Source organism: Ailuropoda melanoleuca, chromosome 18 (genome assembly GCF_002007445.2).
Source record: "Ailuropoda melanoleuca isolate Jingjing chromosome 18, ASM200744v2, whole genome shotgun sequence".
Lineage (NCBI taxonomy): Eukaryota > Metazoa > Chordata > Mammalia > Carnivora > Ursidae > Ailuropoda > Ailuropoda melanoleuca.
Window position 1 is genome coordinate 2,047,166 of NC_048235.1, and position 27,345 is coordinate 2,074,510.

A 27,345-nucleotide genomic window follows, 5' to 3' on the forward strand; every position below is an offset into this window, starting at 1 on the left:
TAAATAACATGAAAATAGTAACAGCATTTCCCACTCATAAATATGGCTGTAAGTACTCTACTCCAGTGCTCTCCTCCTCCACTCTGGACCCTTCTAAGCTGTTAATGTCATTTCCACCTGAGTGATAAGGATCCATAAATCACCTTTCTAGTGCAACACCCATTAGTAGGATTTTTCTATCAAGATCTTTTCAATCTGTTTTCCCGCAGATGTGCCACTTTTTCGTGTTAGGATTGTAGATAAGCCCTGTGCTACTTTAAAATACCTCCAGGGGGGCGCCTGGGTGGCATGGCGGTTAAGCGTCTGCCTTCGGCTCAGGGCGTGATNTCATTTCCACCTGAGTGATAAGGATCCATAAATCACCTTTCTAGTGCAACACCCATTAGTAGGATTTTTCTATCAAGATCTTTTCAATCTGTTTTCCCGCAGATGTGCCACTTTTTCGTGTTAGGATTGTAGATAAGCCCTGTGCTACTTTAAAATACCTCCCGGAGTTCCTGATTGGTTTTCTTNCTTTGTGTTCCCTCTCTCGCTGGCTGTCTCTATCTCTGTCGAATAAATAAATAAAATTAAAAAAAAAAAATTTAAAATACCTCCCGGAGTTCCTGATTGGTTTTCTCATCTGAGGGTTAGTATATTTAATGCTCATAGTCGTGAAAGAAGAGGTGAGTCCATAAAGGAGTTCCTGGTTGGAGAGTGAAAGGATTAGGCAATACCCCTAGAGTTTACTCCAGTCTCAATCATATTAAGAAAATCATTCAAGGACCTGAAGAAGGATTTTCAAGTTTATTTATTTTACTGTGAGATCTGACAAAGAAGAATTTGAAATGCAGATTTCAGTCTTGATTGTGAACCTAACCTCTGTAACACTGAAATTCAAATCCAGTTGTTAGGCAGAATCCATTGCATTTAAAATTGAGAGACAGATTGAGAGAGAGAGAGAGACATTAGAACTCCTGACTCTACACAATGGCCCCATCCCAGCATTTTCTCCTACCCTTCTGCTGTCACTCTGTAGAGAGACTGGACGACGGCCAGAAGCTACCAGAAAGGAGGAAAAGAGGAGGGAAATGGAAGAGTGTGTACCTCCCGACACAGACATGAAGGATCTCTTCTAACGACTTGGAAACCAATCTTCTTTGACGAGCTGATGTGTACTAGAAACACAGCACATGCTTCCTGAGTTCATGAACTACACAGACAAGAGAAGGTTCTAGGGAAATCAGCTTTGCTATTTCCGTCCTGGAAATAATAAAGTGTATATATCCTGTTTAAATATCTGAATCTTATGGAACAATTGTGTAGAGGGGAATTATTTCAAATAAACACTGTATTTTTTTCAGAGGCCATAAAGATAACCTACACGTCTGCACTTCTTACATAGCTCCCAGTGTTCTCAGAAGACCTGTAAAAATACCTACAGAGTTTTGGTAAAGCTCACAAACTAAAACAGACACAGGACTAGAATCGAGAAATACTGGCTACTCAGAAAAGAAATCCCTTGTTGTATGAGTAACAAGGAACTAGTAATTATTTTTGAAAACCTTGGAAAGTGAAACTTTCACACCAAATTTCATCAAGTAGCTTATCAGAGAAAAGTAACGTCACAAGGCCCTTGTCCATTTCTTGCCAGCAGCTGTGGCTCCGGCCGAGCTCAGAGAGCAGCAGGGCTAAAATCATGTACTCAAAGGACTGGTTGCAGTATTCCCTTCCCCAGCGCTAAACAAGTGATCATTATATGTCAGGAAGGATCTCACACTGAGCGGATTTTCTAGAATTGGGTTACAACACACATCAGCTCTGAGGCCAGCATTGACTAACTGTCACCGTTCTGACTTTGCCACCCTTGCATGCGGTACTTAAAATAATGTCCTGTTGGGTGGGTGAGGAAATTAAACCTCAGGCATATTCCATTATTTATCTAAGACCACACAGTGAGTGAGGACCAGAGCCAAGATTCAAATCGGGAGTCACTCTCTAGAGCCAGTGTTTTGAGCTCTGGAAACATGAAGGATTTCAAACTGGGGTCACTGGGACATAAGAAATACTGAGTCAAGCAGTAACTTTGGTTCCTGACTGGGAGACAACCAATAATTTGAGCTTCATTAGAACAGCATTCTATACATACAGATGATCAAATTATTGAAATGATATCATTAGGGACATCAATGGTGAAAGAATCAAGCTGTGAACAGAGTAGGGAAGTTACGGATACTTCCCCTGTGAAGTTACCTCGCTGGTTGGGAAGTCCCACTAGAGGGGATGGTCCCTCCCGGTGAAGGATGCACTCCAGGACCCCCGTGCAGCACCCAGCTCCTTCCACAGCTCAGCTGCAGAAGGGCCTGCTCATGCACACAGGCTTAAACCACAGAAGGCAAATTTAATAAAGCCAATTATCTTCCTTTGGCTTTATAAAAAGCAAAGGGATGTGTCTCCTTTTTCTTATAGCCAAATCTATCCCAACACTAAAACTTCCTAGTCATTCCCCTGATATGTGCACATGAAAAATTCCCACCTTCTGATTGGAAAAGACTATTCCCTGCACCCTTATGAATGTACGGATGGAGCTTGGAATTTGCCTATACTTAACTCTCTCACACAAGGTAGAAGCTTAGCGGACCTGGGAAAAGGCAAAGTAGATGGAAGCTGAGAGCCCAAGAGCAAAGTGACACTTCTTGGGCAATATCACAGAAGTTGGGAGGACAAGAAGCGGATGTGATGGATGCTCACATGCCTGCAGAGCCTGTTTGTGACCATGGGCTCAAGGAAGGGATGTCACTCCCCATGTCTCGGAGTTAGCGGCTTCCCGTTTTAATCAACAAGGACAATGGAGTTAAATGTTTGGGTCTAGGAACCCCAGATGTAAAGATCTGAGAACAGAAGCCCACTTTCTCAACTCAGCTATCATCCCCATGAGCCCGCGGTGCTGGTGTCCCCACACCTCCCACACAGAGAACAAAAGCAATCGGGCCCTCCATATAATAACACGGAGAAAGGAGGCAGCCATCCGTGATGCAGTCATCAAAGCAAAGTAAACACTGCTGATGAATAGAAGAACAAGGAAGAATTCTGACTCATCTGTTTGCCAGCTGCGGTCGGAAAGGTACAGAGTGAACACACACTGCCCGCCACTTGGGTTCTTCCTTCTCAGGCTGGATGTCACACACACAGCCTTGCCCCTCTCCTGCTTGTGGCCCCATGCGCTCCCCACCAAGCCCTACCTCTCCGGGGCCCAACCATCACAAGGCTGTCCCCACCGCCAAGGCAGGAACAAAACAGGTCTATCCCTCCAAGAAATTACTGCAAGCCTCCTTCGCGTGCCTCTGCAAGCCAAAACATGGCAACTTGTTAAAACCAATTATTCCCCATAGAAAAATGTATGTATTCTAATCATCTCTATTTTTTCCACACTTTCATCTATTCCTGGAGAAATGTAAGAACTCTATGCGGTTGAATAGATTCTAATTAGCCTTCCAGGTAATATATGCCAGTTCTGGGCAAAAGTACGCGATTAATAGGAGAGGCTACAAATAAGGAGGACCAATAAGTTTTTTAAAGTGTTAGTGAAATATTATTAGTATTTAAAAAGAGATAATAGGGCTCAAATACAGAAGATAAACCGATGCATAAATACACTGGCCACTCTGATTTTTGGAAAAATAAACCTTGGGAAAAAAATCTGTTATCACTAACATCCTTGTGTTCCCTACACGTTTACAAATAATTGTCTCACACCTAATTTTGAGAGTATTACTAGGAGACATAGAAGATGCAGGATGATGAAGCATCAAGGCCTTATTGCAATTATTAGACCAAAACATACAGCTTCAAGAATGTGACAGTCCTTCCAGGGTAGTCTGGAGTTTATATGTTCTGTGAGCCTCATCACAGGCTTCCAGGGAAAATCACGGAATCTTGAGTAACCACCTCCTTCAGCTTTTGAGGATTTCGGTCACTCCTCTCGTGCTCCTCTGTTTGGAACACTGAGCCTTCAGCCTCACATGTCAATATCTGGAAAGTAATTGTAAGACCCTTCCATGCCCCTTCCAAGTAGCTAGTGAAATCTAGCATTAGCTTTCCTGCGGGGAGAGTCGGGTTTGGCAGCAGACAGCACATGGGGCTGATTTCTGATGATGGGGCTCCAGATGTTGGAGTGGGCAGGCACGGTATGTCTGTGTGGGGCATGTGCCTGTGTGAACGGCTGTCTTGGCCGGGGGCTAAAGGAAGCACCCCACTTGTATCAGCTAAAGGAAGCAAGGAAACGGTGCCCATGGACAGACCAGCCCTCAGGGCTGGCGTGTGACGGTGGGCACCCTGCATCTCACAGGTGTGGGGAATTGTGAAGCCTTGGTCAAGGTAAAGTATGAACCACATATAGATTTGGAGGAGAATGTTTGGAATTTTAACCCAAATCTCTGTTCCTAGCCTTGAGTTCCATACATCACCACCCACCATTCCACATTTTTCTACCACAAAGAATATAATGAATTCGTTTCCTGTTAAAATAGAAGGTCAAATTGCAACCATTCACAGACTTCTAATTCCAAGTTTGCAGACTAAGACTAACATGTCCCACTGAGGTGAATGTATTGTTCGTTTCACCATAAGGAACAGAAGCCACAGAAACCAAGAGGTGGCGATTTCAAGGCATCATTGTTTTCCAGAAGCAGGCTGTTGGTGGTGTTTATGGTTGCCTATGCAGTCTCTTCCTGTAGCAGAAAATTAGTTCTTATTTGAACAGGAATATTTTTTTAATCCACCTTGCATCAGGATTTGTTTTGTCCGTGTGTAATGATAGCATCAACCTCTCCTTACTGCAGAGGTTAACTAACTAGTTTATTAAATAAGCAGCACAAAATGGCTTGAGCATGCCCAGGGATCATGCCTCCCGGGACCCCTCTCCAGCCTTCCATGGCCCCCCTGGTTCACTGTTCTCCAGAGCATGTGCCCAGTGACTTTTCCTCAAGGTCCTCTCACACGGCATTCTATGGGATGGCTAGTTATGAAAAAAAATAATAATGTAAATTTCTGTCCAGAGATTTCCTGTAGAATGTTAGGCATTTTATTTTGTAGGCATTTTATTTTGGAAATGACAAACACAATCAAACAAAACAAAGCATAACTTTGCTCTCTCGACAAAACAAATGAGGGCTCAAGATCTCAAACTGAAGAACTGTTTTGGAAATAAGATCATAGGGAAAACTAATCTGTCTTTCAAGTAGCTGGCTAATGAGGGTGTCGTTGGAGAGAAAAATCTAAGTTGATTTTGAAAAGGAATTAAGTTTTAAGGCATTTCTGGAAACCCTGAAGGTGAACGGTGCAGAAATTGAACCACATTTTCTGGTAATGACTAAATTATCCAGAAAACTGGAAACATGGTCACAAAGAAAGAAATAAGATGAAATTTTTCCTGTCAAGATTTCTTTCACCTAGGGGCGCCTGGGTGGCACAGCAGTTAAGCATCTGCCTTCGGCTCAGAGTGTGATCCCGGTGTTATGGGATCGAGCCCCACATCAGGCTCCTTTGCTGGAAGCCTGCTTCTTCCTCTCCCACTCCCCCTGCTTGTGTTCCCTCTCGCTGGCTATCTCTATCTCTGTCAAATAAATAAATAAAATCTTTAAAAAAAAAAAAGATTTCTTTCACCTAGCCCTGTATGTATATTTGCAATCTTGCNGGTTCCCTCTCTCGCTGGCTATCTCTATCTCTGTCAAATAAATAAATAAAATCTTTAAAAAAAAAAAAAGATTTCTTTCACCTAGCCCTGTATGTATATTTGCAATCTTGTTTACGTAGGAACTACAGGTGTCCGTAGATACTTGAAATAGAATTGAAGGATGTCTTTTCTATATTTTACCAGTATTTGTTTGCCCGGCCTGAGACACGTGGTTACACAAAGGAGTTCTTTATTTTCACCTAATGTATGAAGGAGCCTTAGCATATCTTATTACAATATTCTGTATTATTTTATGTATGATCACGAAGGCTGCTTCTGAGTTCAGTGTTTGTGGGACAGAGAGAGGAGGATATGTACTTGGCTCTCGCCTCTGCCACCAATGAGCAGGGTAATCCATCACCATCCATGGCAGATTCTGTGGGCTCACCCGCAAAATGGCGCAGGTCCACCCACAGCCTACCCACTATGCAGAGAACTCAAGTAGCCTCCTCTGAGAATCTAGCTGATAGGCAGGAAATTGGACCTGCTTAAGCTAATTTTCCAAGAATTTTCCATATACTTTCTCTTCCATTCTCATAGAAACATAATGAAATGACTTCTCTCCCATTTACTGTGGGCAAGAATTAGTCCAGAGTCTCTTTGTTATCACACCCAACTCGCCTGGCCTTCAAATGTATCACTTTGTATTACACCACGCTGCACTCAATTAAAAAAAAAAATGTGTGTCCTTATTCATTTAGATACTTCTAATTTAAAAAAATCATACACATTCAGATAGTTAGATTTTCAAGAACATCCTAAAATAGTCTTGCCTAACCAGCCTTACTTTTTAGAGAGGAGTTCCTTCAGAATTTGGGAACCTGTTGTGTGCATAAATGCTCATGGATTTAGTTTCTCAGACAGCACCAAATCTCCAGACTCTGGACACTTTTCTTCCTTGTCCCTTTCCTACTGAGGGATGCTACCTAACAATAAAGACAGCTGAAGTTGGTAGATACTTAAACTCAACTCATGCACCTGATGCTGAATGCACGCCACCTAAGACAGCAATACACCAAAGCCTCACTTCTGCAGCACCTGCTCCAGGAAGAGGCAATGAGAAAGTCCCAGCTTGATTCATGTATTGTACTTTTCCATCTCTAAGTCAACAGGAGTTTGGGGAGCCCTGCAGAGAGACTTTGTGCATAATAACTTCATATCATTTTATACCTACATTATCCCATCGAGGACTTAGTATTTACTTGGAACTCCTGGAGATTGAACCACTTATGCAAACTCTCATGGCCATAATATTCGATTGAGCTTACCTAAAATTACCTGCAAATATTTGGCTACAAATGAAACCATTCTAGTAAGCTGCCTTCATTCACAAGTCACTTTAAGGATCAAAAAGTCTTTATTATTCAAGATCTAATTCTTGAAATTGAGGGATGTATTATTTGAAACTATATTGTGTTGTCTTAAAAGCATTAAAATAGCAAATACTTGTTCTAACAGAGTTTAAATATGCATAAGTGACAGTAAGATGCTTGAAAGTTTCCATAAATAAATCAGTATACAGTTCTGGATGCTTCATCAGCATTTGGGCATCTGGGGTACCATTACATTTTAGTACTAAATTACATATGATGCTCTGTTCACTGATCTTAGCTACTATGGGTCTCACTGTTGACACCCTAATTTCATTACCTTTATATGGTTCATACCAATTAATCACCTAAACAAAAAATTAATCACTTATATCCCCTTTAGTGCTTTACTAATTCTTCTCCAATTTCTTAATAAAATTTTCATTTTTAAACTAAATTGAAGTATATTACTTTTCTTAAACTAAAAGTGGAGGAAAATTGGAAATAACTTCTTACTGAGGCCAAAATTAATACAGCAATCAACATGTTCAATGTGTTTTTTTTCAAATTAAGGAAATTGGAAAATGTATATTATACAATTTTGTGTCTTGTTAAAATGTTTTGCATAAGTTCATTACTTAATAAAATCTTTTAATAATTCAGCGACTCTTTTCATTTGACTTCTTTCTAACATCTTTTCTAATTTTTCTATCTTCTCACCATTGAATACTGAGCTAAGATAGTTACATACATATATATTTGAAAGTGTATATATGAAGTGTTTATATATAAACATGTATTTAAAATAATATATTTTAACTATATTTTCATTGTGAATATATATATATTCATCTATTTCAAGGTAAAAATAAAGGGGGGTCAGTATCGTGAGGCAAACCAGAATAAAGTTATGTGGAAATGTATATCATGAAGGCTTCTATCTACTAAAGGCAGGCCTCAAATTTAATTCAACGTTTCTTAATAGTAAAGCAAAAAGAGAATACAAATCAGTTTTATATTATTGAGGAGGAAGCCTAGACCCACAAATGCTGACTTGGACAAGAGAAGTGAATCCAAGGTACAAAAATCAAAGGAACTCATAAAAAATACCATCTTTTAAAGATAATAGGACAGTATAATCACAGGAGAACTCCAAAAGGTTTAGCAAATACAATAGCAGTCAACAGTGTATGCTTGCAAGTTTCTGTAAATGAATTAGTACGATGTACTAGACACATTATCAACCTCAACATTGCTGTGGATTTTTATTTTCAGAAGAATTAAAAATCTTAATGTAAACATAATATATGTAAAACAGCAAGAGTAGGTCATTCAAAACAGTGTTAATATTGCAGACACTCATTCTTTCAGAAGTGCAATTTTGTGTAACTTTTTTTTTTTTTTACTAATTTAGGTATATCTTTCAAGACCTATATATACACATATAAATCGACATAATACATATATAATTGACTATAAATAATATTGACATTATATATATGTCTCAATCTATATGCGTATATATAGGTACACATACATATATACACACATATACATATATATAATATATATACACACACACATATATATGTATTCATGATACTATCAAAGCATTGTTACTATAACCAAAATGTGGAACCAACTTAAAAGTCCATTAACTGGGGGGAACTTAAATAAATGATAACGTATTTTCACACTGATAAGACAAATAACATGAAGACATAAAGGACTGCACACATACACACACACAAACACACGTCTACCTAATTATTATCTCACTCCACAGGTAAAACATTTCCTCAACTTGTTGTTTACACAATAAAAAATCTATCTTGGCAAATATTCTCTGTTTGCCCCTTTCTCTAGATAAGCATATATCCACACATTTTGTGTATAGTATATGTAATGTGCATACGTATAAATGCACACGTCCATATCATTGCTGACACACATGCATACATAATTTGGGGAGATGCAGGGGAAAATTTAACAGCCGTGGTCATTTTCTTTGAAGAGACAAAGATAGTCACTTGGCATTTCTTTGAAGAGACAAAGATAGTTGCTTGGCAGGATAAGAAAAGAGAATTTCATTGTATTCTTTTGTTTCTGCCTTTTGAAATCTTTATTATGTGAGTGTAATATTTTCAAAACTAAATTATTTTAAAATATTAATTGAAATAAATATATCTAATTAAAGTTCTAAGAAATACACTATTTTTATAATTTTTTCTTGACCATGTGATTATTCAGAAAAAAATGCTACATTTAAGATTATTTTCTTAGAATAAAATCAATGATAGCAGACATTGTTATAAATAATACATGAGGTCTTTTCAAGAGGTAGAACATAGTATAGCATTATAAAAATCTTTCAATGTCTAAAAGTTGACTGGAACATAAAAACAATTTCAATCAATATGTAGTTCATGTAAACAATTTATATACAATGCTCTTGGTAACGCCAAAGTTCTTCATTACCTAGGTATTTGATTTATCTCACAGAGAACTCACAGTTTTCTTTGACTAAAATAAACTATTTTCAAGGGTGATAAGAATATGAATTAAAATGTTTGAGGTATAGGAAAGAAATGGAATATTTTATTCAGATACTGCATTGAAATCTATTTCACTAATTTGGGGCATATCACAGTTTGGCCCAATAGCAGTGTTCAAGCAAATACTGAAGAGTAAATAAATAATAAAAGAGTGAATAATGAAAACAAAAGCAAAAATAAACTCTTGGGACTACATCAAAATAAAAAGCTGCTGCATAGCAAAGGAAACAACCAACAAAGCAAAAAGATAACCTACCAAAAGGGAGAAAATATTTACAAATGATACATATAGCAAGAGATTAGTATCTAAAATATATAGAGAACTTACACAATTCAATGCCAAAAAAATCCCAATTAATCCAATTAAAGAATGGGCAGAAGACATGAGCATCCAAAGAAGACATCCAGATAGCCAACAGACACATGAAAAGATGCTCAACATCACTCATCATCAGGGAAATGCAAATCAAATCCACAAAAAGATGTCACCTCACACCTAAGAACGGCTAAAATCAAAAACACAAGAAACAAGTGTTGGGAGGATGTGGAGGAAAAGGAACTCTCTTGCACTGTTGGTGGAATGCAATCTGGTGCATTCACTCTGGAAAACAGTATGGAGGTTCCTCAAAAAGTTGCGAATAGAGCTACCCTACAATTCAGTAATTCTACTACCAGGTTTCTACCCGGAGAATATGAATACACTATTTCAAAAACACACATAAACCCTTATGTTTATAGCAACATTATTTACAACAGCCAAAATATGGAAGCAATCGAAGTGTCCATCAATAGATCAATGGATAAAGAAAATGTAGTGTGTGTACACACACACACACACAGATATACATAGGGAATAATTAACATTAGTATTCTATCAACATATAAATGTGGAGAGTTGGCCCTCCACCTAACGTATCTACAGCTACACACACATCTTCAAAGTAATGCCCACTCTTCACACCTCTCCAGCCTAAGAGATCACCATCTATTGTTAGGGTTTGGGTTCTAATTTAGGACAAAGAATCGGCAGTGGTATTTGCCTTTACTCAGTTATATAAAGGGACAATAAGAAAGGATGGCCAATATAATGGTAGTATTTACTGTCCCATCTACATTTTAGAATTATTAGGGAGATGAGCTTTGCCAAACACATTACTTGGTATATAACAGGTGTTCAATATTGGTTTGGTAATTGATGTGTAACTTAGGAATGGTTCATATCTGATCATTAGCAGAGATTTTTTACTGAAAAGTTTTGCATTTACTAGAAAATAATGTTTATTTATTTTTAATAAAGTCTGCCATCGATATGCATGCACACCAGCTTTCATCAAAATGGTGAATTGTTTTAATTTTTATTTTTGAGTATAGTTGACATACAATGGTCTATAAATTTCAGATGTACAACATAGTGACTCAATAACTCTACACATTACTCCATGCTCACTCGATAAGTGTAGTCACCATCTGTCACCAAACAGTATTACAATATTAATGACTATATTATATTCCCTGTGCTATACTTTTCATATCCATGACTTACTTATTTTACGAGTGGAAGTTTATAACTCTTAATCCCCTTCATCTTTTTTCCACCCTCATCTACAACCACTAGTTTATATGCTGTATTTATGAGTCTGTTTCTGTTTTTCTGGGGGTTTTTTTGGTTTGTTTCTTCATTTATATTTTTGATTCCACATACAAGTGAAATTGTCACATGGTATTTATCTTTCTATGTTTGTGTTACTTCACTTGGCATAATACTGTCAAGGCCCATCCGTGTAGTCACAAATGTCAAGATCTTATTATTTTTTATGGCTGAGTAATAATCCATTGTATATAGAGAGCACATTTTCTTTATCCATTCATGCACTGATGGACACCTGGGCTGCTCCCATAATTTGTGGAAAAAATGCTAAAATAAACATAGGGGTGCATATATCTCTTCAAAGTAGCATTTTCATTTTCTTCGGGTATATACCCAGGAGTGGAATTGGAATTACTGGATTCTACACTTCTATTTTTAATTTTCTTGAGGAACCTCCATACTGCTTTCCATAGTGGCTGCATGGATTTACATCCCACCAACAATGGACAGGGGTTCCTTTTTTCTCTGCAACCTTGCCAACACTTGTTATTTCTCGTCTTTTTTTATTCTAGCCATTCATTGTTTCTTCTAGGAATTTTATGGTTTCAGGTCTCACATGTAGGTCCTTAATCCGTGTTTAGTTTATTTTTGCGTGTGATGTAAGACAGTGGTCCAGTTTCATTCTTCTGTGTATGGCTCTTCAGTTTCCCCAGCACCATTCATGGAAGAGACTGTCTTCCCCATTTTATATTCTTGCCTCCTTTGTCCTTGATTGTTAAAATGGTGAAATTTATTTTATAATAAGGGCAATAAAAACACACTTCCAATAAATTGCAACAATAATTATTCATCATTTCACCACAGTCTACAGTGTAATCATGGTTTATCTTTTTACCTTACCTAGATGTTTCTTCATGTGCTAAGTACATTAGCACAAGAAAATAAGATACCACACAAAAATCACAGTCATATGTGGCCAAATAGAGGAAGGATTTCATAGTCAAAGACGTGCCATACAGTCTTAGGCAGTACAAAGATTTATTGGAGTAACTATCCAGTTCTCACAGTCCAAAGAAATAACAATTATATCATTTACTAATGCAATTCTACACTCGCATCTCCAGTGGTCAGCTAAAGGTGATTCCAATCTGAATAGTTTTCTCAAACTATAACCAAATCCGATCTCTCCCATGTGTGAACTGTGTGATGTCAAGCCAATAACTTAAATGATGATGTCATCGTGTCTACATACAGATGGATAAATGAGCTAATAGATGAAAATTCACCCAACTTTCTTATGTCTGACATAGAGTATTTAACTTATGTGCCTTCTCTACATGAAATGTTTATATATATGTATTTTATACTTCACATATACATGTGTGTCTACATGTATTATAATACATGAAATATATGAAATACCTACCATATATAATATACATTATATATGAGATCAATCATCAATATATATGACTTGAATAGCTCTATTATGAGGTGGAAATTATAAATGGAATAAGTAAAGATTAGCATGATGGGAGATTGGGAGAAGACAGATCTACATTTTAGAATCAGGTAGAGCTTCAAAACATAGGTAATGCTGATTTTAGGCAGTGCTCTAAATAATGGATAATGTTTAGATAAATAACATGGGAGAAAATGACCCTGGCAAAGCATAAAAACAGTAAAGTGCAGGGTGCCTGGGTGGTTCAGTCGGTTAAGCAGCCAACCCTTGGTTTCAGCTCAGGTCATGATCTCAGGATTGTGAAATTGAGCCCCACATCAAGGCTCCATGCTCAGCGTGGAGTCTGCTTGAGATTCTCTTTCTCCCTCTTCCTCTGCCCCTCCTGCTTATGCTCTCTCTCTCTGGCAAATAAATAAATACAATCTTTAAAAAAATGAATAAAATGAATCAATCTTTTTTAAAAAAACACACAGTAAAGCACTATCATGCCATGTCATTGCAGATAAATTTACTCAGTAGTGAGAAACAGCAATAATGGCACTTGTCTCAGGGGTTTTGTAAGAATTACATCAGATAATGGACATGAAATGCTGAGTATACTGTACAATGAATGTTATTATTAATACAATAAGATACAGTGATTATAAATAGCAATAGAATTACTGCTATTGTTTTGCCCTGTTGATAATAACAAGGACTCAGACTTATTGAAAGCACAGTTGCATGAAAGGAAATAATGGGTTAAGATGGATGTGCAATGTGTAGTTTCCCCAGATACAGCTAAGAAAGTACTGTTCCAGATATTGATAGGAGCTCATGACCACCTCATCCTTCCAGGTGTAAACGCATGACAAGCCTCAATGCCCCAGGTCCTGCAGAGGTAATTCCGTGCTCTCCAAGTCAGGTGTGCCTGTTCCTTTCTGTCCATTGCTTGGCTCCATCGAGGATAAAGAGGTGTTAATATGCAATCTGGCACTGTGAGAATCTGGAGAAACCATCCTTTTGATCCTGATGGTCTAGTTCTTTGGAAATGACCGAATTCTACTGAGCTACATACAACCTGATTCTAAAATGCCAACAGCGGACATGATAAATAAAAGTATTGCTCATCAAGGGTAAAGACCAAGTTCAACATCAGTTAGTGATGGTCCAAGCAGAGGTTCTTTTGAAAGAGGGCATTTTAGTGTGTAGTTTCGCCAAATGATCCAAAACTGTGTGTATATTTTGAAGACTGTAAGGAAAGATGTTTTACCTTTAAACAGTATAAGGGATTCTATTAGTTAACTTACCATTAATTAATTGGTTAACTTGAAAATACCCATCTTATTTCCACAGTGACAGAGAGATGTGATTTCCCTTGTGCCGCATCTGGTGTTCAGGAGTTAAAAGGACAATCTGTGCCCACATCAAAGCCACTGCCTATTCACACACTCACGCGAGAATGCATGTTTAACGTGTCACTTCTGTGAACTAGGACAGAAACACGAAGACTACATCATAGCTATCGTAGCACCTTGAGGTTGGACAATGGTGCTGGAAGAAAACGAAGCAGCTGACACCTCTTTCTTACATTCACAATCCTCGTTAGGTCTTTCTTCATCGTGTGCATGTGATTTTCTACTTGTTCGCTTGCTAGTCACGGTTTCATCTGCCATTACCTAAGACGTTCTTTTAGTCATATTTGACTCATTAAATTAAACATTTTCTGTACACTTTAGAACCACATAAAGTCTTTTCCATTAGGCTGCATTTCAAAAAAAATGCTGAACAATTCTATAGTTTGGATAATATTTCCCTAATACGGTGTCTTCCCATACTAACTACTCTTTCAAAATTTGTACTCTCCAGTGAGTCACTTAGGAAACCCAATGTCTTCGCTTTCATAAAACCAATTTTATTCTTCATTGGCTTAGTTTTCATATGTCCATCCACATCAATAAACCATACAAATACATGGAAAATAGTTTACTGATGTTAGGGGAGTTTATTTCATTGCCTACTCTTACTTACTGACATCTTCAGCACAGAAATACTCTCCAGCTAGGGTAGGGCCGGCAGAGGACAGAACACAGAAACAACGACACCACACTGTTTCCAGCGGGTAGGCAGCAAGACCAGAGAGAGAAACGTGCTTGAGGCACGTTTGGAAGGAAGCTATGGAAACATGTCACCTCCTTCTTCCTGGCAGTGCCCTAATATAACGGAAGCTCTCAGGAACCTCAAATGGCACAGGAAAAGGAAGTGACAGTGTCCCACCAGGCTGATGGGTCCAGGGATCACTAAAGAAAACAAGTTTTATGTTTGTTTGTTTAAGTTATATTTCTTGCACCCTTGATCTTTGGACTGGTGTACATACTTCACAAAAGAGACATAATAAAACACAAGAAGTTTTGTGTTTTCAACAAACATCTGTTTTTTTGTGTGTGTTTTGGTGTTATTGTTTTTAAAGATTTTATTTATTTATTTATTTGACAGAGAGAGAGACAGCGCGAGAGAGGGAACACAAGCAGGGGGGAGTGGGAGAGGAAGAAACAGGCTCCCAGCGGAGGAGCCTGATGTGGGGCTCAATCCCAGAACGCTGGATCTCACCCTGAGCCCAAGGTAGACACTTAATGACTGAGCCACCCAGGCGCCCCCAAACATCTGTTTTTAGGATTGAAGAAGGGGAAGTGGCCAAAGAGCAGCCCTAAGTGGAGAGGAGGAAAGAAGGGTTGGAGAGATAGGGAGCTCAGAAGCAGCCAGGAAACCTCTGTCAGCTTCCTGTCTGGGAAGAGAACACTACTTGTTACAACAGTCTCTCTGGGAAAGGATACTCTTACTTTCAATGGACAATTAGAAGGATGCATGACAAACAAAATTTTAATGAATTATGGATTCCATACTAGTTTTCAATTTTTGTGAACAAGGGAAACCATGTAGATACAAGGTCAAGTTCTTGCCCCCCCCAGAGTGACTCAGCAACAGGTTATATGGGGTCACTTCGACCTAGTGGCAGAGGCACCGTTGATGATTGTTAGAACAGCGTGTATTCCGCATGCCATAAAAGTGCAGAGCAAAGAGGAACTTGGTTCAGCTTCTTGAATGATTGAGAATCATGAAATAAGTGCATTTGATCTGAACCTCAGGAGATGAGTAGAATTATATTATTCAGAGCTGATAAACAAAATCCTTAAATCTAAGGTCTGAACATTCCTTGGAGAGGTTCTAATCCAAATCCCTGACATTGCAGATAAGAAAACAGAATAATACCACCAATACCAGTGATCTGTCAACAACAACAACAAAAAAATGCCTTTACATAAGACTTTATACTAAGCTCATTTCAAGAAGACAGGCTCACTCAAAAGCAAGAGATGTTTTCAAATTCTCCTGTGACCTCTTGTAGGAGGAAGAGCACCCACAAATTAACAGAATCAAAATTAAATCTCCAAATTAAGATTCAGGCATCTTTCTTGAAGTTATGCATACATTTTAAGAGTTGAGAAAAGAGAAGAAGGAAATACAACTGAGAAATCACAGCATTTCTTTTCTTTTTTTTTATTAATTTTATTTTATTATATTATGTTAATCACCATACAGTACATCCCCTGATTCTGATGTAAAGTTTGTTGCTTCATTAGTTGCGTATAACACCCAGTGCACCATGCAATACGTGCCCTCCTTACTACCCATCACCAGTCTATCCCCTTCCCCCACCCCCTCCCCTCTGAAGTCTTCAGTTTGTTTCTCATAGTCCATAGTCTCTCATGTTTCATTCCCCCTTCTGATTACCCCCCTTTTCTTTATCCCTTTCTTCCCCTACCGATCATCCTAGTTCTTATGTTCCATAGATGAGAGAAATCATATGATAATTGTCTTTCTCTGCTTGACTTATTTCACTTAGCATTATCTCCTCCAGTGCCGTCCATGTTGCAGCAAATGTTGAGAATTCGTTCTTTCTGATAGCTGAGTAATATTCCATTGTATATATGGACCACAGCTTCTTAATCCAGTCATCTGTTGAAGGGCATCTCGGCTCCTTCCATGATTTGGCTATTGTGGACAATGCAGCTATGAACATTGGGGTGCATATGGCCCTTCTCTTTACTACGTCTGTATCTTTGGGGTAAACACCCAGTAGTGCAATGGCTGGGTCATAGGGTAGTTCAATTTTTAACTTTTTAAGGGACCTCCACACTGTTTTCCAGAGTGGCTGTACCAACTTGCATTCCCACCAACAATGTAGGAGGGATCCCCTTTCTCCACATCCTCTCCAACAATTGTTGTTTCTTGCCTTGTCTATCTTTGCCATTCTAACTGGCGTAAGGTGGTATCTCAGTGTGGTTTTGATTTGAATTTCCCTGATGGCTAATGATTTTGAACATTTTTTCATGTGTCTGTTAGCCATTTGTATGTCTTCATTGGAAAAGTGTCTGTTCATATCTTCTGCCCATTTTATGATTTGTTTATTTGTTTCTCGTGTATTGAGTTTGAGAAGTTCTTTGTAGATCTTGGATACCAGTCCTTTATCTGTGGTGTCCTTTGCAAATATATTCTCCCATTCCGTGGGCTGTCTCTTAGTTTTTTTGACTGTTTCCTTGGCTGTGCAGAAGCTCTTTATCCTGATAAAGTCCCATAAGTTCATTTTATCTTTTATTTCTCTTGCCTTTGGAGATGTGTCGTGAAAAAGGTTGCTCTGGCCGATGTCATAGAAGTTGTTGCCTATGTTCTCCTCTAGAATTTTGATGGATTCCTGTCTCACATTGAGGTCTTTCATCCATTTGGAGTTTATTTTTGTGTATGGTGTGAGAGAGTGGTCAAGTTTCATTCTTTTGCATGTAGCTGTCCAATTTTCCCAGCACCATTTATTGAAGAGACTGTCTTTTTTCCACCGGATGTTTTTTCCTGCTTTATCAAAGATTAGTTGCCCAAAGAGCCGAGGGTCCATTTCTGGGTTCTCTATTCTGTTCCATTGGTCGATGTGTCTGTTTTTGTGCCAGTACCATGCTGTCTTTGTGATCACAGCTTTGTAGTACAGCTCGAAATCCGGCATTGTGATGCCCCCAGCTTTGTTTTTCCTTTTCAACAGTTCCTTGGAGATTCGGGGCCTTTTCTGGTTCCATACAAATTTAAGGACTATTTGTTCCAGTTCTTTGAAAAATGTCCTCGGTATTTTGATCGGGATAGCATTGAAAGTGTAGATTGCTCTGGGTAGTATGGACATTTTAACTATGTTAATTCTTCCAATCCATGAGCATGGAATATTTTTCCATCTTTTTATGTCTTCCTCAATATCTTTCAAAAGTGATCTATAGTTTCTAGCATATAGGTCCTTTACGTCTCTGGTTAAGTTAATTCCAAGGTAACGCATGGTTTTTGGTGTTATTGTAAATGGGATGGATTCCCTAATTTCTCTTTCTTCAGTCTCGTTATTCGTGTATAGAAATGCAACTGATTTCTGGGCATTGATTTTGTATCCTGCCACCTTACTGAATTGTTCTATAACTTCTAATAGTTTGGGAGTGGATTCCTTTGGGTTTTCCATATAGAGTATCATGTCATCTGCAAAGAGAGACAGTTTGACTTCTTCTTTGCCGATTTGGATACCTTTGATCCCTTTTTGTCTTCTGATTGCTGTTGCAAGGACTTCTAGTACTATGTTGAATAATAGTGGCGAGAGTGGGCATCCTTGTCGTGTTCCTGATCTTAAGGGAAAGGCTTCCAGCTTTTCCCCATTGAGAATAATGCTTGCAGTAGGCTTTTCATAGATGGCTTTTATGAGATTGAGAAATGTACCCTCTATTCCTACACTCTGAAGGGTTTTAATCAGGAAAGGATGCTGTATTTTGTCAAATGCTTTTTCTGCATCAATTGAGAGGATCATATGGTTCTTGAGTCTTTTCTTGTTGATATGATGTATCACATTGATTGATTTGCGAGTGTTGAACCATGCTTGCATCCCAGGTATGAATCCCACTTGGTCATGATGGATAATCCTTTTAATGTACTGTTGGATTCTATTAGCAAGGATCTTGTTGAGGATTTTGGCATCCATATTCATTAGAGAAATCGGTCTGTAATTCTCCTTTTTGAGGGGGTCTTTGCCTGGTTTGGGGATCAAGGTAATATTAGCCTCATAGAATGAGTTTGGTAGCTTTCCTTCTGTTTCTATTTTTTGAAATAGCTTTAGGAGAATAGGTATTATTTCTTCTTTGAATGTTTGGTAGAATTCCCCAGGAAAACCGTCTGGGCCTGGAGTTTTATTATTTGGAAGGTTGTTTATCACTGACTCAATTTCTTCATAGTTAATTGGCCTATTTAAGAAATCTATTTCTTCCTGTTTCAGTCTTGGTAGTTTATAGGTTTCCAGGAAGGCCTCCATCTCTTCCAGATTGTTTAGTTTTTTGGCATATAGCTGTTGATAAAAGTTTCTAATAATCCTTGCAATTTCAATGGTGCTGGTCGTGACCTCTCCCTTTTCAGTCATAATTTTAATAATCTCAGTCCTTTCTCTTTGTTTTTGGACAAGTTTTGCCAGTGGTCTATCAATTTTATGGATTCTCTCAAAGAACCAGCTTCTAGTCCTGTTGATCTGCTCTACTGTGGTTCTGGTCTCTAATTCATTGATTTCTGCTCTAATCTTGGTCAACTCCTTCCTTGTCAGTGGGTTAGGCCTGTCCCTCTGTTGCTGTTCCAGTTTCTTGAGGTGAGAATATAGAAACTGCATTTTAGATTTTTCTATTCTTTTGAGTGAGGCTTGGATGGCTATGTATTTCCCCCTTAGGACTGCCTTTGCAGTATCCCATAGGTTTTGGACCGTTGTGTATTCATTCTCGTTGGTCTCCATAAATTGTTTAATTTGTTTTTTGATTTCCTGGTTTATCGAGTCATTCTTGAGCAGGATGGTTCTTAGCCTCCAAGTGTTTGAGTTTCTTCCAGGTTTTTCCTTGTGGTTGAGTTCCAATTTCAGAGCGTTGTGGTCTGAGAATATGCAGGGGATAATTTCAATCTTTTGGTATTGGCTGAGACCTGTTTTGTGTCCCAGAGCATGATCTATTCTTGAGAATGTTCCATGGGCATTTGAATAGAATGAGTATTCTTTGGTTCTGGGGTGTAGTGTTCTATATATATCTATGAGGTCCAACTCGTCGAGTATGGCATTCAAAGCCTTTGATTCTTTGCTTAGTTTTTGCCAGGGTGTTCTGTCTATTTCTGATAGTGGGGTGTTGAGGTCCCCTACTATTACTGTGTTCTTATCTATATGTCTCTTTATTTTGGTTAAGAGTTGGCTTGTGTATCTTGCTGCTCCCCTGTTGGGGGCATATATATTAATAATTGTCATATCCACTTGTTGAATACTTCCTTTAAGAATAATATAGTGCCCTTCTGTATCTCTCTCTATGGCCTCTAGTTTAAAATCCAGTCTATCTGATATGAGAATTGCTACTCCAGCTTTCTTTTGAGGTCCATTTGCGTGGAAGATGGTACTCCATCCCCTTACTCTAAGTCTGAATGCATCTTTGGGTTCAAAATGAGTCTCTTGTAGACAGCAAATGGATGGGTCATGTCTTTTTATCCAATCTGCAACCCTGTGGCGTTTTATGGGAGAGTTTAAGCCATTTAGATTGATAGAGATTATTGACAGATATGATTTTAATGATGCCATTTCTCTTTAAAGTCTTTGTATCGGTTGTGACTTGCTGCTCTGTATCACTCTTGGGGCCTTTTTACCTTTATAGAGCCCCCCTTAATATCTCCTGTAGGGCTGGTTTCGTGGTTACGAAATTGGTTAATGATTGGCGATTTTGGAACGTCTTTATTTCTCCATCAATTCTGAATGACAGCTTTGCTGGATAAAGGATCCTTGGCTGCATGTTTTTCTCTGAAAGAGCTTTAAAAATGCCCCCCCAAGCCTTTCTCTCATTCCAGGTCTCTGTAGACAGGTCTGACGTAATCCTGATACCTTTGCCTTGGTACGTGAGAAATTTCTTTGCCCTGGCCGCTTTCAATACTGTATCCTTGGATCTAATATTTGCGAATTGCACTATGACATGCCGTGGCGTAGGTTTGTCCTGGTTGAGCTTGGATGGGGTCCTCTCTGCCTCTTGGACACGAATGCTTGTTTCCCTTGCTAGATTAGGGAAGTTTTCAGCTACAATTTGTTCAAATATCTCTTCTAGACCTCTGTTTTTCTCCACCCCTTCAGGGATGCCGATGATTCTGACATTGGATCGTTTCATAGAGTCAGTAATCTCCCGTAATCTACATTCGTGGGCGTGGATTTTTTTAAGACCAGCTTCTATTTTCGTTTTTTCTTCTACTAACCCATCCTCCAATTCGCTAACGCGTTCCTCTGCCTCGGTGACCCTGGCCGTCAGAGCCTCTAGTTTTGACTGTATTTGGCCCACTGAGTTTTTAATTTCTGTCAGATTCGCTCTCATTTCTGCCCTTAGGGATTCTATATTCTCAGCAACGCTTTCTCTGATGCTTTTTTCAAGTTTACTCATCATCTTGACCATTGTTGCTCTGAATTCCATTTCTGATAATTGGGATACATCCATATGTATTAATTCTGTGGCCGAGGCCAATTCTGTGGCAGAGGCCACAGACTCATTATCTTTTCTTTGCTGGGGGGGACTTCTCCTTCTCGTCATTCTGATGAAGAGAGATTGCAGGGTTGTCCAGAGCCCAAGTGTTGACTGGGACCCAGGCCGTGCGCCCTTGTTTTATAGAGATCTTAGGGATGTGGGCTTCTTCCTTAAAGAGTTTATTTATTTATTTGAGAGAGAGAGAGACAGTCAGCAAGAAAGGGAACCCAAGCAGAGGAGTGGGAGAGGAAGAAGCAGGTTCCCGGTGGAGAAGCCCGATGAAGGACTCCTTACGGAGCGTTGTGATCACACCCTAATCCGAAGACAGGTGCTTGGTGACTGCGCCACTCAGGCGCTCCGGGTTGTGGGCTTCTTGATTTTTCAGCCTGCCTTCTGGGGGAGGGGCCTGCCTGCCGGTACTCAGAAAACCCTGTTTGGGTAGAGTCTCTGTGTCCCTTGCGAGGGGGGATGGGGATGGGCACCCTGTGAGCCGGTATTTCCGGGCTTTTGTTCTCTGGCGGCTTTCCCTGGCGGTTTGCTATGCCTCTTCTGAGAGAGCAGCAGCGGCTGAAATTCAGCCTCTGTCTCAGAACAGAGGGATCGCGGATCGTTCTCCACTGATGTTCTGGCCACTTTAACTCTGTTTCTGTTGGTGCTGCTCAACCCTGCAGCATCCCGGGCTGTGCGCCCCACACCCGGCGTCCCAGCCCTCACTTCCAGGGCCGGCACGTCTCTGTCCTTTGTGTTTCCAACCCCGCCAGCCGCCAGCCGCCCCGCGCGGGCTCCCGGAGCTCCCCGTCTCAGTCTGGTGTCTCACGGGTGCTGACCGCGAGTCCGCCTGCTCCCCCGTGCAGGTGGCCCTCCAGCCGCCAGCCGCCCCGCGGACGCTCCCGGAGCTCCCGGTCTCAGCCTCGATCCAGTGAGCACACCGGAGCTCCGGAGCTCCGTGAGATGCTTGGTGGTGCACGCTCCCGGCTCACGGACTCAGTCTGCCGTTTCCAGAGTGCGGGTCCGCGGTCCGCCCGCTCCCCGGTGCAGGTGGCCCGCCAGCCGCCCTGCGCGCGCGCTCCTGGAGCTCGCGTTCTAAGTCTGTTGTCTCGCGGGTGCCGTCCGCGAGTCCGCCTGCTCCCCCGTGCAGGTGGCCCGCCAACCGCCAGCCGTCCCGCGTGCGCTCCCGGAGCTCCCTTCTCAGCCTGCTGTCTCAAGCGTGCGGGTCCGCGGTCTGTCCGCTCCCCCTTGCAGGTGGCTACCGCTTCCCGGCGCCCTGACACGGCGGCTCCCTCCCCCTTCTGTTTAGCTTCCGATATCTGTGCGCGGTTTCACGGCTCCCCGCTTCGTACCTCGATACTCAGCGCTGGAGATGTTCATTTGTAGAGATCCAGATGTATCTTCCTGCGTCTCAGGCTGATTCCGTGGATATTCCTGCTGGTCTGGTACCTATCCAGCTCAACTCAGGGGACCGGCTGAAAAAGGGGTCCCCTACTCCTCCGCCATCTTAACCTCCCCCCCACAGCATTTCTAAGATTTGAGGGATAAAAGTAAAAAAAAAAAATGACAGACAACGCTTGGCTAATATACCATTTTACGTCTCAGGCACTTGGTTCACAGAAATGAAGACAATTATGAAACTCACAATATTTCTTAAAGACAAATAATGTTTGGACATAAAGGTACTGTGGAAATCTTTGACAGAGGCATGTGATAACAATTTTAAAAAGCATAGTTAAGTGTTTCTGCTTGAGGTTCCCTGAGGCATTACCCCTGCGCTGAGTTGTCCAAGGGGACCTTCCTCCTTTTCTGTCTCTTCTCGACCTCTTCCAGATCTCCCCTCTTTATTGTCAGTTGCACAATTTGCATTATCCTAAAATGAGTGCGTAACTATAATGTCTGTTTTAAATATTTTGCTCACCCTTACTAAGGTGAAAGGCTCAAAAATGCCCATCTAATATAGCATTTCAAATATATCTTACAAAAAGGGAGTGCATTCTATTAACCAGCCTAGGAGGATTTTCAACCAAAAGCATTCTGCACAGCCTGAACGAACACATGGTAAAATGTGCCATTGAGACACTTTCCTGCTTTCCTCAGGGACTCTATGTACCCTTATCTGGACCGGAAAAAATTTTCGCTTTGGAATCATTTTCCACTAATCAATGCTCCAGACAACAGCACATAAGAACCTCAAAATTTTTAAAAGTTTTCCAGACTTGCATATAATTCCACTTATCACATTCTGCCCATGCAAACATTTCCTTGAGATCTCTGACATTTTCCCTGTCAGGTATTTTGTAATTTAAAGTCCAAGGATCATTCATCTGAAAAATGAAGTGATTGGCAAAGAGTAATTTATCCAGCATCCTTTGACATTTGGATTCTACTTCCCACCTATACTGACATCTAACTTGTCCTCCGAATGTGAAAGATAATATATATCATTTTCGACACTCATAAAGCTCATTCCATCTTAATTTCACCTTTGAATTTTTCTCATCAGTGATACACCGACAGCCCTGTTTAAGAGTTTTAAATGTTGTCATCGACAAATGACAGATGGCTATATAAACCAGACATTAGGACAACGTAAAGGATAATTTCTCCTTCTTCTCTCTGATAGGTGTCCAATTTTCTTATTTGCCCAGTAAACATACAAATGCAGACACATCCCATCTATATAATTTAAATCACACTGATAAATTACTGGTTTTCTTTTTTCTCTTTGGATTCCAAGCTATAAATGGATTTTACTCAATAGTATTTACTATTTGTGTACATTTCGCCTAATTTATGGTTCTTGACTTAAGAATTGCAGTGAGAATACTGCAAACCTCTTTCTAAAGAGGTTGAATCCCTTCTAAGGGATTTACAATCAAGAAAAGAAAGCCACATACTAATGAAGCCTATTCAGACACTGCAAATAGTTTGTAAGATAGATCACACAAACAAAAGTATGTTTTTTCACAAATAGTTTATTTCCATTTTCTCAGCATTATTAAACTGTCTACTGAGAAAATATGCTATGTCAGGCTGCAGTTGTAATTACTAGAAGAAAATTCAGAAATATTCAACTAGAAAGAGTTGCAAAAAGACTAAAATGGGCATGGGTCTCATGGGTTTTAACAGCACCCCCCCACACACCTTGTCAGAATGTCTGGAATGTTTTATAGAATAAAGACTCAGTGGATACATTTAAAACAAGTGTATACAAGTTTCCAATTTTGTTCCAGTTTTGCTTACAATTCAGTAGTTGAAACCATCACCACTGAGTGTAACATGACCTGAGTTATTTGCCCTGTTCTCTCTTTGGCCTGTGAGTCTGGCGGAATCTGGTAATGAGTGCTTTATTTAATGACTTGGCCATTCTCCTAAGAGGGGTGGTTGGGAGTCATCCTTGTGGCCAGAAGGCACCTTGAAGCAAGGTTCATAAGGCATGGAGGTAATCACAACTGTGAGGCCTGAGGTGGGGATGGATAAGGAGAACAGGACGAGAGGGAGGGAGGAAGGAGGGAGATACACAGACCCATAGAGGGAAAGAAACAAGAGCGGCTGGCTCTAAAGTTCGCAACTATGTTTGCACTCGGTTACATAAAAGCATCCTTCAAGCTTCTTCCTCCCACGTTCCCTGTCTCAGTCAATGACTTCATCCTTTACCCAGTTTCTTTACTTAGAAATGTCAACTTCCCAACATATGTAAGAAACCCAGGCACCATGCCCAATGGAGAGAAGATGCTCAACTCTGTCACTTCCCTCACCTTCTGCCCACGCCCCACATCCCTCTGTGGCTGACCCCCCTCCCCATCTCTCCTGCTGCAGCCTCGGCCTCACATCTATTTCCGCCGGGTCCAGACAGAGGCTCCAGGCTCCCTCTCCTCCACAATTCAACTACCAACACCAGTGCCTCTTACTCAATGATGTGCCAAATCCTGAGCCCCTGACGGTCTCCATACACACCATGGAATAGAAATAGGCAGCAATCAAAACAATTCTGTATGTGAGAATGCCAAGTGAGTTCCAAGCTTCAAGCAAAAAGACAGCATCTGTCTGTCCATGAGGAGCACACACACAGAAGGAAGCAGGGCCCCTGCCCACACAACTGAAGCAAGAGTTCTGTTTTCATTTTGTTTCATTTAAGAGAAACAGAAACATATTCCACAGGTGGGGAGGGGCCTGGACTGTGGGAGGAAAGACTGCTTCTGTTTGCAAAGAGTTCATGCGGGCAGTGGGAACTAAATTGGCCCTAAGAGGCTTGGACAGAAGGTTGTTATGGTTAAATTGCAGGATGCTGGGGGAAAAATCACACGGGCAAATGCCTCAGCAAGAGTACAGGTAGAATATTAATCTTCTTTCCTGTATAAGCCTGGAAAAAACACTAGCCCATGAAAATTAATATTTGTGTAAGTCATCTTTTTTTAAAGACTATTTTTAGAGTAGTTTTAGGTTCATAGCAACATGGAGAGGAAGGTACAGAACTTTTCCATAGCGCCCCTGCCCCGGCCCCCACACCTGCACAGCCTCCCCCAAAATCAACATCTCCCATCAGACGGTACATCTGTTACAGCTGATGGACTTGCACGGCCGTACTTTACCGTAGGTTTCTCTCTTGATGTTGTACATCCTACGGGTTTTGACAAATGTGTAATGACATGTCCATCATTATAATAATACAACGTATTATCGCCGCCTTAAAAATTCTCATGTTCAGTTTATTCATCCTTCCCCTACCCAACCTCCGACAACTAATAATCCTCTCACTGTCTCCAGAGTGTCCCTTTTCCAGAATGTCCTAGAGTCGGAATCACAGTACTCTTTTCAGACTCACTTCTTTTGTTGAGTAGAATACATTTAAGATTCCTCCACGTCTTTCAATGGCTGGGCAGCTCATTTTTTTTTTATTTGTTTTCTTTTTTGCTCATTTCTTTTTAGTCGTGAATATTATTCCATGGTCTAGATATATTGCTGTTTATTAATCCATTCACCTATGAAAGAACCTGGTGGTTGCATCCCAGTTTGGGCGATGAAGAATGAAGTGCTACAATCCTCGGTGGGCAGGTTTTTCTGCAGACACACGTTTTCAACTCTTTCGGGTGAATTCTATGATAAGAGTTTGTTTGATTTGTAAGCAACTGTCGAACTAGTCTCCAAAGTGGCTGTACATTTTACATTTCCACCCGAATGAATGAGCTCCTGGTCTTCCACGACCTCACCAGCATCTGGTGATACCTGTGTTCTGGATTTTGGTTAATATAAAAGATATGTAGAAACTTAGTATTGGACTTAAAATATCTATATACTTAACAATCTTCCAATCAGGTTGTGTTAAGATTTAAAAAATCATGCAGAGGAAAAAATCAATATAAGTATACAAAGAAATTGTAAAATTATATGTTTCGTTGGGACACTAAATTAAGAGCTAAATTGTTTGGTAACCAAAGTAAAAAGGGGAATTGACGGATGCCTGAGTGGCTCAGTGGGTTAAGCGTCTGCTTTTGGCTCAGGTCATGATCTCAGGGTCCTGGGATCGAGTCCCACATCGGGCTCCTTACTCAGCTGGGAGCCTGCTTCTCCCTCTGCCTGCTGCTCCCCCTGCTTGTGTTCTCTCTCTCACACACACACAAATAAATAAATAAAATCTTTAAAAAAAAAAAGGGGGGGTGGGGAATAGAATGAGTTTTTCAGTGCTCAATTAACCAATCACAAATATTATGGAACATACTTATTAAACATGGACTAAACACCAGAAATCACTCTTTTGCACGCTGGAGACAAAGCAGTCCTTCAAATGTTCAGAAGCCCTACCCTCATGGAGCTTATATGATAGTAGAGGAGAGAGATAGCACACACATACATATGTGACAGGAACTCCAGTTCGCTGTCAAGATTATGAAAATAACAGATTTGAGCAACAGAGTAAAGACAAAGAACAAGACAGAAGGAGAGTTATTTCAGAGCAAACGGGACAAAGGAGGCCTGTTGTGGAGACGCTGTCTGGACACATTTCTGAATGAACTGAGTCCACTGGAAAACAGGAAATATGAGTTCTTTCAGACCAACTCTTTTGGGTTACATCTAAATATGAGAACAGGGCCTCAAATGATAGAAATGCCTTCATCAGCAGGACATTAGAGGACCTGTAAAGGCATCTTACAGGGGGAA

The 27,345-nt window shown here is 40.2% G+C and overlaps 1 protein-coding gene across 1 annotated transcript in view; it reads right to left on the bottom strand.

The window, feature by feature from the left end:
* CSMD1 (CUB and Sushi multiple domains 1) overlaps positions 1-27,345 on the bottom strand; it is a 1,986,149-nt gene that overhangs the window by 1,421,886 nt on the left and 536,918 nt on the right. Inside the window, exon 4 of the mRNA XM_034647758.1 lies at positions 26,928-26,965. Within this exon, the coding sequence (XP_034503649.1) occupies positions 26,928-26,965 (38 nt within the window). The remainder of the gene's footprint in view (positions 1-26,927; positions 26,966-27,345) is intronic.